The 17,136-nt window shown below is 37.7% G+C and overlaps 1 protein-coding gene across 15 annotated transcripts in view; it reads right to left on the bottom strand.

Moving 5' to 3' along the window:
* Positions 1 to 1,318: 1,318 nt before the first annotated feature.
* MYT1L (myelin transcription factor 1 like) overlaps positions 1,319 to 17,136 on the bottom strand; it is a 383,199-nt gene continuing 367,381 nt past the window's right edge. For all 15 annotated transcript variants that reach the window (XM_032791093.2, XM_032791090.2, XM_032791100.2 and 12 more), the window contains 4 exons: positions 15,744 to 15,835; positions 8,514 to 8,617; positions 4,398 to 4,541; positions 1,319 to 4,079 (listed from right to left, as the gene is read on the bottom strand). In XM_032791093.2, the coding sequence (XP_032646984.1) occupies positions 3,939 to 4,079; positions 4,398 to 4,541; positions 8,514 to 8,617; positions 15,744 to 15,835 (481 nt within the window). In that variant the 3' untranslated portion in view covers positions 1,319 to 3,938. The remainder of the gene's footprint in view (positions 4,080 to 4,397; positions 4,542 to 8,513; positions 8,618 to 15,743; positions 15,836 to 17,136) is intronic.

Genomic DNA, 17,136 nt, shown 5'->3' with positions numbered 1-17,136 from the left:
AGTCAAGTCCTGTTGTGGAAGTCCCTCTGAGATGCTATCTATAATATTATATAATAGTCACAGGGCATTCATTATGCGCCCAGCAAAAAACAGAATGGGTTCTGGGTACACCAGAGATACTTGATAGGAATAAACTTTTGCATGTGACCCTAAAAATTAAGATCAACTTCATTTAAATTTTTCCTTTCTCTCTCTAGCCCATATACAAAATTAATTTTCTTTTTCTTTTTGTTGCTCTGTTACTCTTGACTGATTATAGGGTTTGCTTTACCTGAGTTCTCATTTTTACTTATACATTCTCACTTTTATTTTCCAACGTGTAGAGTGCCCTGAGTCATCTTTGGCTTCTTTTTTTCTCAGCAGTCAACCAGCAAAAGGAAAAGGGAGAGTCTAGAGTATGTGTTATGGTCCTGTCTTGGTCAGTTAGGATGATCTCTAAAAAATGTAATTAAGAACAATGGCATAGAGGGATAATATAACATAGAGTTAATTGATGATGATACTAAGTATTGTAGGATATAAATCAGACCCAGTGCACGAACCCACACATACGCTGAAGTAAGCAATCTGCCTATAAATTAATATTGCTAATTCCCTGTGTAATTAGTTATGTTTATTTCTAGTAAAATATGTTTTAATTAGGTGGTTCAGCAGTGCTAATCAGATGTAAACTGATTGTTAACTCCTTTGCAGGAATGCTCTTGCTTATGTTGGTGACTGGTGCAGGATGGTGTTTGATATTGCACACAACAGCAGCTACCATAACTCATTGTTTCTTTTGCAGACTATGACTAGAATTGTAGTTTCCCTGTTAGGCTGACTGACTCTAAAAACAATTTGGGGCCCTCCTGCAGATCAAATGAGATTGAAAATGATTACATCTTAGGTTGATACATAGTTTTCAGTTAAATATCACTTCTGAGTTTGTCAACCCTAATTAGCAATGCATTTAATTTTAAATGTACTGAGGACAATACCACAGTTGAGTTACCCATACTGAGAAATAGCACTAATTTCCTCCCATGCTATAACTAGCAGGAAATTTTGAAATGATTGCGAAGCTCCCTAATGGAACAGTGACCTTTGGTTTTCTTTACATGTCTGTTAAGGATGAAACTGAATAGCTGCATGATTAATTAAAAGGAGCAGCTGAAAATCCTGCATGGAGAATTTAAGGAATAAAGGGCCAAAGTTCATCACTAAAAATAGTAGCTGATTATTTATTCACCATGGCTTCTAGTACATTCGGTAAAGTGAAAATGTTGTCATTGATCATAGAACCACTGTGCTACAAGTGTGGCAACACATTTTTTTTATTTATTTAGAGTAAGATGTGTTAACATCCAGCATGACAAAATTTGTACAAAGTTCACAATTTAAAAATGAAGTATCACAGCAACTTGTGATTCCACACATTTATAGCAAAATTAAAATGTCAACAAATCCATGCCGTGTAGTACAAAAATAAATCAAACTTCAGTTCCACAGAGAGCACAATAAATAGTTTATACAAAATTCTGTCTTAATAAATGATTACTTAAATTAACTTAGAAATGAATATGAACAATAAGTTATAATAAATAAACTCTGACTCACAATAATTTCATATGAAAGGTCAGCATTCTAATATGTGACACTTTTGTGATCCCTATATAATAGTCACAGATAACTTCTGATTTGATATTATGTACCAACATTAGATGAGCAGCAGATTTGTGCTTAAAATCCCTTTCCATTGTACATAGGTGATAACAATAAGAATCCAAAACTGATACTATCTATTACTCTACTGAAAGCATTACTATATTGGCAAAGAAGCTGCAGACACAATGCAGTGGAAAAATGCATATGCCATTATGAACAATGAAAGCCCTAAAAGGAGGCTAGGGCAAAAGTACAATATATATGGCAGAAGGTGAACAACAAGCACCTTGCTTCAGCTCTCAAAAAGGCAATTCTGAGCATGGCAGCTACAACTAATAGCACAACAGAAAAAGGGCACTGTACAGATGAGACTGCAGAGCCCCCAAAGTAATTACATAATCTTTTCCCAGCTAGTTATTAAAGTCCTCATGGAAAACTGTAAGCTTTTGTACAGTGAGTAGTATAAAGTGCCGCTGGGATATACATATATTTATACATATATATATATACCGAGGTTGAATATTGTATCAGAATATTTGTTGTGAGATCCCTGTAGTCTCCCTTAGCAATATTACTGGATTGGCCATAATGGCTTCCACTATAATTTGTTCAGTTTTAGTGTCACAAGGCTAATGACACAAGAAATTGCACACCTCCGTATGGATATATAGGGCAAGGTAAGTGCAAATAGTCAACTGGCACATTGTGGGGACAATGACCCTGTAAGTCCTGTTCTGCTAAAAATATTTTATTTTTTACAAAACCCATCTTTTTCATAACAAAATTTTAAAGTACTTTTGTACTTTCTGCATAACATCAAGACATGGAAGGAAAAGATATGCTATCAATTTTAAATAAATTCAACATCTGTAAAACACAACACATCAAAATTACTACTTAAAAAGGAAAAAAATGTAATAAAAAGTGGTCTTATGCATACATATAGTGCAGTCATTTTGAAGAAAACAATCAAATCTTGAAGGTACAAATAAGTTTTATCTTAAAATGATCCAGTGTAAAGCAAAAAAAGTGCTGAAGTATATTTAGTTACATTAAAATTTGATTGCATTCATTTTTGCAATAGATAATAGTAGAACAAATATAAAGCATACATGAATGCTGCAGTAATGATTGTTCTCCAACAAAATGCAGAACATAAATATTAAAATATGAAAAATGGGATCAGATGCTTGGCAAAGCAAAAAGCGAAAAATCTTTACTGAGCTGCATTCCTCCTAAAGTTAGCAGTGAATCCAGTTCAGTAACTACAGTAGACACAAATCATTTGTCTTTATCCCAAAATTAAAGATGTAAAAAGGCAATATTAGTTTTAAAATATTGTCTTTCATCTTAAATTGAAAATACAGATTTTCTGAAAGATGAACTACATTGTTATAAGACATAGTTCAGAGGGGCACTAAGCAGTCCAGGAGAGATACGAGAATGTTGGTGCCAAAGTTTATTTGAAAATAAAAGCTGAAATCTTCAGGTTGTCCACCTCTGATATAGTTCCTTTCATAATGGAAGTTCCCATATTCATACCATGTAATGTTTAGAAGTTAATTAAAAAGTGCTGTTTAAGCTGCTTTGAATCTTCTGTCAAGTTTCCATGGCTTGATGTTGTCTTACAATAAATTACCCATTTTGTATCTTACATCTAATCCATGCCATTTTCTTGGATTTCAAAAAACCTCATTTTATTGCCCCCACCACACACCATCCTCTGAAAACAAAAGTCACATAATATTTTCAAGCATTGTTCAAAAATAAAGCATTTTTGCAACCAATTCTTGCTATGAAACAATATGCACACAAAATGTATTTCTTAAATCCCATAAAATCCTCCAACATGAGGCAAAATGATAAAGTGTTTAAAAAGTGGCTGCAGACCGCAACATTGTCATTCAAAGCTGTTTTTTGTCCATTTCAGTTCAAAATACTAAAACATTTAATCACTAAAGCATTAAAAAGAATTTACACTCTATTTATTTCGATCAGCTTACCTCTTCAGAAATATATATACCCCAAAAATGTGCATACATTAGCAGCTATAAACATTACATGGCATATCACACTATGTCAGCTTATATGAAAACGTATAAAATGTGAATGTATTCAAAAAACTATTCTGCAGTTACTATCTTTAAAGCAAGACATAAAATCATTATGAAGTCTTGTAAGCATAACACTGTTTCAAACAGAAATAAATATATAACACTTTCTCGTAAATTACAGCAGCAAAAAACAAGAGGCATCCTTTTTTTAAGCAAGACTTTCACCACTACAGCAGCTGTTCAGACCTGAATTCCTCTCACAGCCTGCTTTATATTTTCCAGTAGGGCTTTATTTTCTGGACTCTGATAACGATCTTGATTTGTATACATGTCCGTCAAAGTGGTCACGTAAGCATCAAAATTTTGTTCATTGATTGGTTCCTACGAGATATTAAATAGTAGTTCATATACAACTTTTATTTTCTTGATTGTATATTCATTTAAGCATAACATACTATCATATTATATTGCCACCATTTTTTATAATATTTAAAATGCCTATTTAGATCTTAATTTTACAGGATACATTGGAACAGGCCCACTGTGCCTTTGTTAGCAGTTAAATTTATCTTTATGGTCTCAGTGTTGTTACCACAAATATCCAACTGGTTGAGGAACCATAAACATAAAAACAACATCTACTGTATGAGGTGAACTGAAGATCGCCAAATTCCTTAACTTGTGCTCTCAATCACTTACCATATGTGGCAGCTGGATATTAGCTAGACTATGAATTAAAGACTGGCTTAAATTGGCCAGTTCATGAAGAAGAGACTCATTTTGCTGTTCAATTACTTTGTTCTCCTCTTCTATCGTCTTCAAGTTGCTCTCCATTGTGGTAATCTAAAATGGATAAATTTGTGTACAATGTAATATAAGGCAAGCCGTTATAAAGCATGCGTTCTTGAAGTGAGTGATAACAGTAATATCAGAACAAAAGAGGGCCTTTTTGTTTAAATAAAAAGATTTCACTTGTTTATAATTTTTTTATATTTTTAAGAGCTTTTTCTGCTATGTACAACTGCAAATTATATGACTTTATTTTAACGGCTTGACTTTTTTTACAGTGGAAGTACTGATTTACCTTATATTTGATTGTACAGGCTTTGTATCAATTTAATATTTTTAAAAAATAAATATACTTTTGTATTTAAAGGCACTTATAAGGGCCTCAAACTTGCAAGCTGATTCATGTGGGCAGACTCTTATATGTGCCTGGACCCCAGCTAAAATCATTGGAGGCACCATATGAGTATAAGAATCCACCTGTATCCATGAGGTTGCAGGATCAGGGCTAGTGTGAGTAGCTGATACATTTATCATATTTTTGTGGTATATGCCATTAACTAAGTGTGCACAATTCTTTGCTGTCACCATTCGGCTCTTTGGAATTATATTTGCATTCAACCTATACTGCCCAATGAATATTCTCACAGAACTTTCAGTGAAAGCTAAACAGTTACACATTGTTGCACAATAAATACAGCAAAATAATCAGATGTGTGTGTCTTAGTACTATTCTTTTCTATATTTTTATGTTTTGCCTTATGTTACTAACAGCTTTCAATGTTTATGTTTAATGATAACAAAATGAAGTTTGCTGTATTTTATTAGCCATATATTTGTTGTTGTGTGGCCTTTATAAATATTCTCTAAGATGTAAATTACTTAACGACAGAACTTACAACATTTGATTACGGTCTCAAATGGGTTGAAATTTAGGAAAAGAAACTGTGTGTTGCATAAACATGAAGTGGTCTATATAAGTAACTTACTGGATGTGAGACTGATATAAATACAGCGGTCACACTTACAAGATGTATTCCATTTGGAGAGATATTAGCATATCCAACAGTGTTCCCCATTTTAAGTATACTGTTCAAACCTGTAGAATCTTTCTAAAATGAAGAAACATTTAAAGCGTGACCAGTGTACGTGACTATTTAAATTCCATGACATAGGACAACTCATCACTTACCAAGTGTAAAATGTGTGTGTGTGTAGGGTAAGATGTACATTGGCAAGAGGGTAGAAAATGAAGCCCAAGAAGCAGAAAAGAGCACATAGAGCTAAATTCTCAAAGAAACAGTCACCTGGTTCTAATTTGACATCCACAATTAACTGCAGGTATAATATATTATAGGAGAAAATGATAGTATTTTGATGTGAACTATCTCATTTGTCAGCACAAACAGTATGGAGGCCTGAGGGAGAGAAGATTTTTATATGACCATCAGATGAGCCTAAGTCAGTATGTTTTAATAGGTTTGCTCGCACAATCAGACAGTTAGATGCCTCAAGTCTATCATTGTGGATTTTTGATAATTTGATCTGTAATATTAATTGATAAAAGCAAATCTTTTCTTAAGACCTTGGTGCACACATAAGACTAGCTGTCAAGTAGGTTTGACTTTGACTACTGATATTTATGCAGCAGATAATCCAAGCTGAGACACACACTGTCAATATTACAGGGGAACGTTTCTTCGGGATGAATAGTTTTTGAACTATTTCTCCAGCATGCTGCAATAGGCACAAATTGTTTTACTTTAACACAGAGAATGGAAAGACATTCCAGCTCTGTTGCTATGTTTTCAATGTGTATGTCAGAGACCAGGCCAAGCACATGCCCTAAACTTATGCTCTTTTTGGAATCCAGTGCTAAAGAGCCAGTCCTACTACATATGTGTAACTTTGTTTTTTTTTTAATTCTTCTTAGCTAAGGTCAGTCATACTCCAAGTCATTATGTTTAATATTCATCCTTACTTTTTTTTACATCAAAAGTAATAACTGAAGTCAGAGTATTGACCTCTGACATCAAATATAATTAGGGCCCAGTCCTAGGAGGTGCTGAGAGTCACCCATGAAAGCTCATGCTCCAAAATGTCTGTTAGTCTATAAGGTGCCACAGGATTCTCTGCTGCTTTTATCAACTACTATTGACTTCAATGGGAGTTGAAATTTCACAGTCTCTCATAGGATTGGTCCTTTAGGTGATTGACGACTGTTATCTGATAGATTTTTCCTCTTGGGCTAAACACAGAGATACCAAGCACCTGAAACTGCACTGATTTTTGTGAAGTTCCAGGTAATCAGCACCTCTCAGCATTTAGCACACTGTTACCTTCATAAGATATCTGAAATGTAATTGGTACCATTAGTTACGGCTCATATCAAGTGACTTTTCATTTTCATTTTCAGTGTATAAATTAAGTATAGTTACAGAACAGAAACTGCTCTCTATATTATAAATTTTCTTTTACATATTTCCCAATTTATATAATGAATTTTGTTTGAAATCTACATAACACAATGTATTCTTATAATAGCATATATTTTGTTAAGGTTAATGTTAAAATTTTATTGTCCAATACAGTACATATGGACTGTGATAGTCTTCATGACCTTAACGAGTTGATAAAAACCTTAAGCTATCTGAGTGATTTGCTCCACCAGGTCTGTCCTTTTGAAATGAAAACTCATTTTCCTTTGGAGAGCACAACAGGTTGAGAGTGTGACCCCTGAATTATTGTGAAGTCCGATTTTGTTGGGATTCTCCATTAGATGTCAATAGTTTTAACGACAGTAAATATTTGTCATCAACAATTTTACCCCCTTTCCAAGTCTGTGTCACATCAAAATGTGCAATAGATCCCTTGAACATTTCCTAAGAATATGCAGTGGTCTAAATCCTCCAAACGAACTGGTTCTCCCCAACTTGATCCATTACCCTGTTTCCTAAGAGTGTACAGTGGAAGCTGTTTGAGAAGTGAAAGCTAGAATTAGTGTAGGGATTGTGTGTTCATTGTGTTCATACAAGTCTCCACCCACAAGCCCTGATCCTACAAGTTCTTTCATACAAGAATAACTTTATGTTTTTGAGTAGCAGTATGATTATTTGAACACTGTGGGTGTTTCAATTTTTCATGTAATTTTTCTATATGGCCATAATGTATTAGGTATTCATCCAGAAATCCAAACACTTGTGGCAGGTTACAGGATGAGATCTGGCCTAAAGAATACTGGAGTGCCCAGATGGAAGGCATTTAAAAAAAAACACTTGCAAAAAACCCTGTAAGTCTTAATGTGGACTGTACCTAGTACACCTTATTGATATCAAACTGTGGGAAGACAAAGCATCATAAACTGCACTAGATAGGAGAGCTGGTTGGAAAATGTAATTTCAGTGGAAAGCAAATGAACCTCTACTCCATTTTCTATCCATCTACAGAAGTGGTCAAAAACCTCAACAAAACAGATTTTCATGAAAAAGAGAAATGAAAATGTTCACAGTATAGTTCTCCATTTTCTGACCAATTCCTTTGGACCCCAAATAGGATGAAGCTGGGGTATGGACTGAGTCCTTTCCAACCAATCAGTGGTCTAGTGCAGTTGCCATGAGGAGTGCTATACAATATTACAGGTGTAGCAATTGCTGCTTCTATATGAACTCCTTCTGCAAGCAGAATGCCCTGGCCACTACTGTGTTCTCATCTACCAGTGCCATGATTTAGCTGTCTGAGAATTTAACAGATACAAAGGTTGTATAAAATCTTATAAGAAGGAAATACAAAGGTGGCTATTTAGCCATAACTTTCAGTTTTTAAAACTGGTGGCCACTGTGGTGGGAAATAACTACCTAACAGCACCACAGATACTGTTTTCTAAGCTTACAGATGTAAATTAAGAACATATGAAATGTGAGCAAAAATGTGAAAGAAAATAATTTTTCCAAAGACAATTTTTCTCCTATATTTCTTTTGATCAATCACGTGTAAAATGTAGCTAAATTTAAGGCTTCATAAAACTGTTACCTGAGTTCTGAGTTTAATCATATCAGCTTCCATCTGGGAATTGGATTCATTTAGTTCCTTGATTTCTTCATCTAGCTGCTTAATTTCTTCATCATTTTCTATACCTACGCAATATCATAATAAAGGAGATATTAAAATAATTAAGCTATAAATCTGTGTTCTGCAACCGAGTCATTTCATATTTGAAATTAAACTTATTAAAGTAAAAAGTTCAGAAACACTAAGTCTCATCAAACTTCCCATTTGAAGTTAAACCCATGTATTTCCCATCGTGTCTCTTTTAAGAACTGTGGTAATTTTCCAATGAGAATGGTAGAAACAGCTTAGGGAGAGATAAAAACCTAACACCACTCTTTAAATATACTAATTAGGTCTTTGCATTATTAAAAATGTACCTCTACTAATGAATTATGCTGCATTGTCACACTTGACCTTTTAAAAAAATACTGGCAATGTCTCTTGTCCTTTTAAGGAAAGAAAAAAATATCCTAACAAGGCAATAGTTTCAAGTCACAATTATCCCAAAATCACTTGCTCGTATAATCAGGGGAAATGTTTCACAACACAGAAAAACTGTACAATACCACTGTCAAGCTGGACCACCTGCAGCCTCTGCCACCTCCATAGTTCTTTACCTAATGGCCATTACCGAATGACATAGGGTAACACGTTCAGAAGTGTTCAGGTGACTCAGGAGTCTAAGTCCCACTTTCAAAAATTATTTAAGCATTTAGAAGCCAGATTTTTAAAGGTATTTAAAAGACACAGATAGGTGCCTGCTGGGATTTTCAAAAGCACCTAGATGCCTAATTCACAATAATTTCAGTTGGGAGTTAGGCACTTTAGAAAACCCAGTAGGTGCCTATATGTTTCATTATGAACCAGAGTGCCTAACTGCCTAAGTCCAACATTTAGGCACCATTGGCATTCCAAAACCTCTTCTCAGCTGCTGCCTAACATTGGAGGTACCTAAATTCCCTCGGTGGCTATGTTTCCACCATAAAAGTTGCCAAGGCACCTAAATTTCAGCAACTTGACATGCACTCTGTTGCCTAAATCCTGACATACCTAACACACCTAACCCCGTGGGATTAACACTGCCTGTCTTCCCTTTGAGGCTTGATCCAGTAGGCATGTTCAGTAAGGAAGTAAAGTCCATTTTTTCATGTCTAAATGCTGGTGTCATCATAGCAGAATTTTTGGAAATCTTCTTGATCCATCGCTAACTTTACGCACTCATCAACTGATCTCTCAGTGATCTGTCACATACCATCTATCCATCTCCTCGTTGATCATCCCCTTGTATGATGACCCACCACCACTCTTTCCATGATAACTTTCTCGAGGATATTTCCATCTCTGTGCCTGGTGTGACCAAAGTACATACGTTCGCTTTTATTGATTTCTGAGAGCAGAGTCTGCTTCTCTCCAATAATATTTCTAACATAAGTGTTCATCTTTTCTGTCCAGGGATGGGGCCCCACTGGCAAGATAGGTGTTTCTCGCTTGGTTAGAGGACCCACTTTTGGGCCTTTGGGGATTTGGGTTAAGCTAGGGCTCTGAGCAGCTTATTAGTTGTGAGGCAAGGTCAGGGTTTAGGCAGCTTTACAAAGGCTGAATGGTGGAAACTTTGCACCAGGGGGACTTAGATGTGAACAGAGTTAGGCAGCAACTGAGTGGTGGCTTTGAAAATGTCAGTGGTGCCTACATGGAGTACTGAGGTGCCTAAAGAGGCAGATAGATGCTAAAGTACATTTAAGGAACTGGGCCTTTTGAAAATGGAACTTGGACTCTTAAGTAATTAGGTGCCTTTGAAAATGTTACCTCTACAGCCCATTCCTTACCTATTGAAATTAATAGCAAAACTCACTGATTTCACCAGGAGTAGGACTGGGCACCTTACTGATGGATATTGGTCTAGCTTCTTTCCTGTTCACAACACTGAAATGCTTTATTAAAGTTTGTAATGAACTACATCCATCAGTAGATGTGAGTTATAGGTCTTTGTCATTCATGCTGTTTCTGTCTTTGACAGCAGATACTAGAAAGCCCAAGACTGAATTATTGCGTTGGTTTATATTTTTAAGTTTTTGGTATTAATTACTATTGGTCTTGTATCTTCTTTGGTGACTCAAATTGCACTAAAGAGATCCCTTTTGAGTCCTATTTAATTCTGTATTTATGTGCTTGTTATGTGATCACCAGACCCTCAGCTGATGTCAAGTCATGTAGCTCCATTGGCTTCAGTGGTGCTATGCTAATATACACCGAGGATCTGGTCCTAAGTGTCACAACTAGATGGATGTCAATCCCTGTTGACCAGGGAATTTCTGTATTGCATGATCATCAGAGGAATTATAGTTTGCACAGTCAATAGCTTTCTTGAAGAGAAGTGCAATTAGACTAAATGACTACAGGTACCTGTAACATTGATCATCACATTTCTCTTTGTTTTTCCAGTTGCTGGGATGGAGATCTTTTTAATTCAGGAATCTTCCTTTTACATGTAAGCAGAGTCAAGATGAGTTCTACCCTGACATCTGGCAGTGAATTGTGGCAAATTGTGCAAAAGAACTTCAGGGGCTGATCTTGTTTGCATAGGCACACCCACCCGGCCTAGCATGAGCCCACAGCCACCCAAATGGTCACTTTGGCCCAGTTTCTCTGTTATTGGGGCAGGAAGAATAAAGTGTTGTTACTCTGATTATGTGAATCAAGGCCAGTGGAACTATTTTATGACAGAGGGACTCACCATCAACTAAGCAGCACTCGCTAGACAAGGGACATGGGTTCCAAAACCCAGTGAATTGAGAGAGGCTGGGTATAGACATTTGTACTTGGTGGTGTGGGCTTGAGGGCCTGAAACACCAATTGCACCTCTTCCTCTCTCCACTGTTGAATAGCGGAGCTAATTTTGATTCCATTAGGAATCTAGTTACAGGTTGCTATGTTGAATTCACTTTGGGTCAATGGTGCAGCAGCACTGGGGCTCCCCTACTACAAGCTGAAATCACTAAAGAGCTAAAATTACTAAGCGCTGAGATCACTGAGTGCTGTGTTAACTAGTGGGGGTACCTGAAGATATTTTGCTAAGTGAGTGGCAGAGTGGAGTAGTTTGTGGGACAGTTGGAGTGGCCCATGGGATGACAAGTGAAGGGAAGCGGAGTGGAGTGAAGCTGAGCTGAGCTGAGCAGTCTGCGGGATGGCTGGAGCGGCTCATGGGGATGGCTGGTGGAGCGGAGTGGCTGGCAGAGCACAGCAGTTTGTGGGATGGCTGGAGTGGCTCATGGGATGTCTGGTGGAGTGGGGCGGCTCGTGGTGAAGGCTGCAGCAGAACCCCATGGAGAGGCAGGGCAGTCGACCTAAGATGCCTCTAAACACTCCAAGCACCCCCTCCCCCGCATTTCTACCCAGGCTGGGGGGTGGGGGGTTAGGAACTCTGCAGATAAACTTTTGAACTCTGGGACTGCACTGACCAGAGACAGAGGATTTTGGGTTGTTGGACTTTTGGGAGTTTGGGTGATTCTTGGAAGCTGGACACAAGAGACCAAAGGGAAAGTACACAGCCCAATTTGCTGAGGTGGGTCTTTTGCTCATGGTTTGTGTTATGAATACTGTTTGTAGTGTTTCCTCAACATAATATCACATTGTTTCCCTTCTTTATTAAAAGGATTTTGCTACACTCAGACTCTGTGCTTGTGAGAGGGGAAGTATTGCCTCCTAGAGGCGCCCAGGGGGGTGTGGTATGTAAGTGTCCCAGGTCGCTGGGTGGGGGCTCGAGCCGGTTATGCATTGTGTTACTGAAACGGAACCCCTAGATACTGAACCCGGCCCTTGTTGCTGCCAACTCAGATGGGCAGAAGGGTTACATACATATGTCTTTACTGGACACACTGTAAAGTTATATTTCTCTAACCTCTCTAAGCTGTATCTCCACACAGGGGCAAAAAGGGCCAGATTTTTAAATATTGTTGCTACTGTATACACATTGTTCGGTACAACCTTCTCTAACTGTCCTTTAACCAAACCACCCATGCCTGACATACTAGTTTATTCATCAAACTTCCCTTCTGCACATCCCCTTCACAAAACTACCCTATCACAACATTACTGATTGCAGATGCTAGGTGTAGTAGTTTGGTGTATGGGAAGGGGTCATTTGGTAAAGATGGTGCAGGAGAACTGTGTCTGTGGCAGTTGTAATAGTGATAAGGTGCGTGCCTGTGAATGGAGGAGTAGAGAGTATGCATTAGTATATCGCTTAATTTTTTATTTCCTTGTTTTGTGAGTTTTTGTCAGGTATGTGATATATGCAGGCAACACAGGCTTTTGTGTGCTGATTTCTTAGGGGTTTGTATGTTAAAGATGTCGCACTCACACATAACTTCCTACTATTCCCATTTCTCTTTTTACTCAAGAGGTCCCCTAGGCTAATGACCTTCCTGTGGCTTGTCATCTAGGAGATCCCACCTGTGGTGAAGGATGGGAAGTCTGTCAGGCCCAGGGACTAGCTCAGTAACAGTGCTCCAGTTATCTAGGAAGGCTGCCCACCAGCATTCCCATGCTCCTACCCCGTGTAGTTTTTACGGGTAGGGATATGTATGAGATAGGGAAAATTAAGAAACTGGCAGGCAAACTCCATTGACAAGCTCCATTACGGAGCCAGTCCTTGGATCTGACAAAGCTCACTCAGTTTGCTACAGGGTGAACTACTCTGTGACAAATCATGCGAAGTTTTCTGGCTTGACCACTCTGAGGCAAGGAAGTTTAAGTCGCCCTCAGCAAAGATGGCCACTGCTGGCCATAGTCAATGAGAGTAACCCTTATGAAAGATGTCCTTGCCGTCAGGAGGCAGCGAGGGGCATTATGAAGAGAACCTGAACATAGGGGTATAGAGAAGGCAAGAGTGGGACACTGGCCTCTCTATGTGATGAGAAATGTAGAGTACATCTGAAGAATATGGGGTATGTGTGCAGGACGGAGTCTTGTAGGGCAGTGGAGTAGGAGAGGTAGGTGTGAACCTGAATGGGCAGGGAAAAAAGAAGGAGAAGGGAAAATATGATGGATAGGAGACTGAGGGGAAAAGCAGGACACACATGAAAGACAGAAGACAATGGAGGAGCTTGGAGGGAGAACGTAAGTGGGGCAGGGAGGATAGATAGGAGGCAGGATAGTGATTGTGGTAAGGGATGAGGACAGATTGGCAGCGCCTCCACCTAAAGAGTTTGGAGAGGGTATGTGGAGTCTTCCTCCAGGCAGCCAATGGGGAGCTGCACATTTTTTGCTTGTGTGTTAAAAGTTGATTTTTTAACCTAATCATACACAAATTGCCAGTAGACAGCTCTTCCTGGAGGCTCAAAAAACCAGAAAACATTAAAAAGAAAATAAGTGATTTTTTAATCTCATGATTTTTAAACCAATCTCATGCCCTGGCACACACTTAATTACAATCTTTCTGATGGATGGGGTTTCTCTTGACATGTTTGATTAATGATATTTTGCCACCAATAGATTACACATATCTTTAATGGGTTTTGCAGACACCAATACAGTTGATTATTAATGTGATAACTCTATATTCATTACATTTGTAACAACAAATTAATTCTGGATTTTTTTAAAGACTACTCCCCACTTCTCCCAAGTTCTAAAAGAACTCTGATGAATCTCCCATTTTTTCCTGACTATAGCCCTCCCCTTCACACCTTTGAAGTGTCATAGCCTTTATTCTTCCAGCTAATGAGGAGATTCCTTTTGGAGCCAATCAAAGCTGCTTCTTAATTTCATAGTTCCAGTTTGGGATATTTTAACTGCTTTGTAAATGAAGAGGTCCCGTGTAGCGATTATTATTTATTATAGGCTCCTTTATACTGTGGTAGTGCTTTTCAGGCCAACCAAGTAAGGGCCCCACTGCGCTAGAGCCTAGATCCTTAAAGATATTTAAGTACCTAACTCTCACTGAAATCAACAGGAGTTAGATGCCTAAATACCATTGAAGATCTGGGACTGGGAGCTGTATAAACATACAGTAAATGACAGTCCCTGACCTAATGAGATCACAGTCTAAATGATAAGACATATTAGATGTATGAGACAAACAATTAGACTGGGATTAAGGGAGAAAGGGTAACAAAACCATAGGTGGTGTGCAATTCTTTCCCAGTCAGGAACAATGAACACAAATTGTCACCTGGCTAGCTGTTAAAAGATGGCAACATTCCATAAGCATTAAGGAAGTGGTAAATTTTGAGAAGGGATTTGAAGGTGGAAAAAGTGGCAGCTTTATGGATTTTGGATGGCAGTTTATCGCATGTGTAAGGGATGAGATTAATGGTCCAGGGAAAATAAGCACCTCTCATTAAATACAATTCTAAACTTAAAGAAGTGTTGCAACACTGTTGGTCCCAGGATATTAGAGAGACAAGGTGGGATATTAGAGAGACTTCTGTTGGTGAGAGATACAAGCTTTCAAACTCTCTCACCAACAAAAGTTGGTCCAATAAAAGATATTATCCACCTTGTCTCTCAAAAGTTTAAAAAGTACTTTCCCTTGGATTGCATATGAACTGCTGACAGTGCTTTTCACACAACTCCAACATGGCTGGGATGTTGGATATAATGCAGCTTTATGATATTGCTTTGCTAGTATTTGCCCTGGAGCACAATTGCAGGAAGATTGAAAGTAGTTTTGCATAGTTTTCCATCGGTCAGCCAGGAATGTGGGCCTCCAGATTGGCCAGAGGATTTCCTGAAGATGATTAGCACAAGGCCTTCTGGATCTGACTTTCAGAAGAGCCGAGCACCTACAATTCCAGTTGAAGTCAGTGGGGGCTGGGTGTGCTCAGCACCTCTGAAAATCAGGTCCCCTCCTCTTCTGAGCAGTTGAGCAATGGGAGACCCACTGGCCCACTTTGGAGCATCAGACTTAAATCAGAAAAAACATAGCAGTTTATTATATTTGGAAATATTTACACAGTAACCTTTGTGTAAATCCAGAATCTCCTCAATAAAGTCAATAAAGGTGTAGATTTTCTCTGGTGTAAGTCAGGCCAGAATCTGATCTACTGTATTTCTGGCTCAGGCTTCAATAGCATGGACGTCATCTGCATTGCTTTCTAAAACAATCTCGTTCATGATATACACTAAGAAAGACTTATAAAAAGGCCCACATACCAATGTGTCTTATCTTGCAAAGAGATAATATTTAAAAAAGAATTATTGAAATTTTACCATTACTGGCCCGTTGCTTTATAGTTAGCATCTGTTCTCCAGACAGCTTTGCTTTCTTCATGGCAGAAGTGGCTCTGGGGCATCCTGATAGACTGTGAATGATAAGAAAATAAAGAACCTATTCAATTGACCATGCATCCGACAAAGTGGATATTCACCCACGAAAGCTCATGCTCCAAAACGTCTGTTAGTCTATAAGGTGCCACAGGACTCTTTGCTGCTTTTATTCAATTGTAATAGATCAAGACAATAAATTTGTCAACTAAAACTGTCATGACAATAACATCTGAGAAAAAGTTTATCTCCACTCTGCATCAAAATGATAGGGTACCTGGTTCTGAAAGAGAGGGAGGAGCTTCATAAATGATTTTTTGGTTTTATTTTTCTGCCCCCACCTATTTTTGAATGTGAAGATTATATATAAATCCAAGGAAATGCATTTTATGTACAAAATCTAACTAGGAAAAGAACAATGCAGCCTTTTAGTGATAAGTACCCATAAATAACCTACCTTCTAAAAAGGGTTACTGCTTAAATGCTCCATTTAAACAAAACATTATCTGCCCTACTCCTTTCAACTCAAAAACCCAAACACAAGAACTCTGAATTTCAAGGACTAAGGGAACTGGCTAGCTCTAACTGTATCTTTAATAACGAGCTCTTTTTAATGACTAGCCCTTTTAAAGTATGCTCATTTTTATAGATATAACCTACTCCTATATTTGAATTATTCTTTTTCTAAATTCCTTTTTAAAACATGTGAATTACTTTGGATCAGATTTTTGTTTAGACTTTGGCAAAGTGCATTCCCAGCCCACGATGAGACCTGCATGTAAAATGAGATTTAACACTGTATTTCAGGGTTCACGCCTCCACTATCTCGTTCTATGTACAGAGTCCTAGATACTATTTTGGGAACAGGTGTTCTATATACTAATACATGAAATACATACAAATAATTATTTTCTTGAAATGTGGAGCATTTTGATAAAGACAATTAAGTACAGCAATCCATTTAAAACTGAGAGAATCAGAAGTATGGGGGCAATTTTTCTATAAAGAACTACAATCCCAACAGAATTTCAATTCAGCATCTCTGAAATGTAGGATAAACCATTTATCCAGTTAAGCTTATACAGTCTTTGATTAATACCCATAGTAATGCAGAGATATTGTATTATATTGGACACCTCAGAAATCCATTCAATCAAGATACAATATCCCTTACTGATCAATTTTCAGTCAATCAGCAGTTCCCACCATTTGCAGATGTGATCAAAGAAATATAGAAACTCAGATTTAATTGTTGGCCAAAAAAACTCAACAATTCACTAGTATTTAGACATCTGACTGTCTCAGACTTTAAAAAATTGTAGGTGAAATCCTGGCCCAA

This window comes from Chelonoidis abingdonii, chromosome 3, assembly GCF_003597395.2.
Source record: "Chelonoidis abingdonii isolate Lonesome George chromosome 3, CheloAbing_2.0, whole genome shotgun sequence".
NCBI lineage: Eukaryota > Metazoa > Chordata > Testudines > Testudinidae > Chelonoidis > Chelonoidis abingdonii.
Note: the sequence above shows the minus strand (reverse complement) of the source record. Positions and strands in the feature narration are given on the sequence as shown.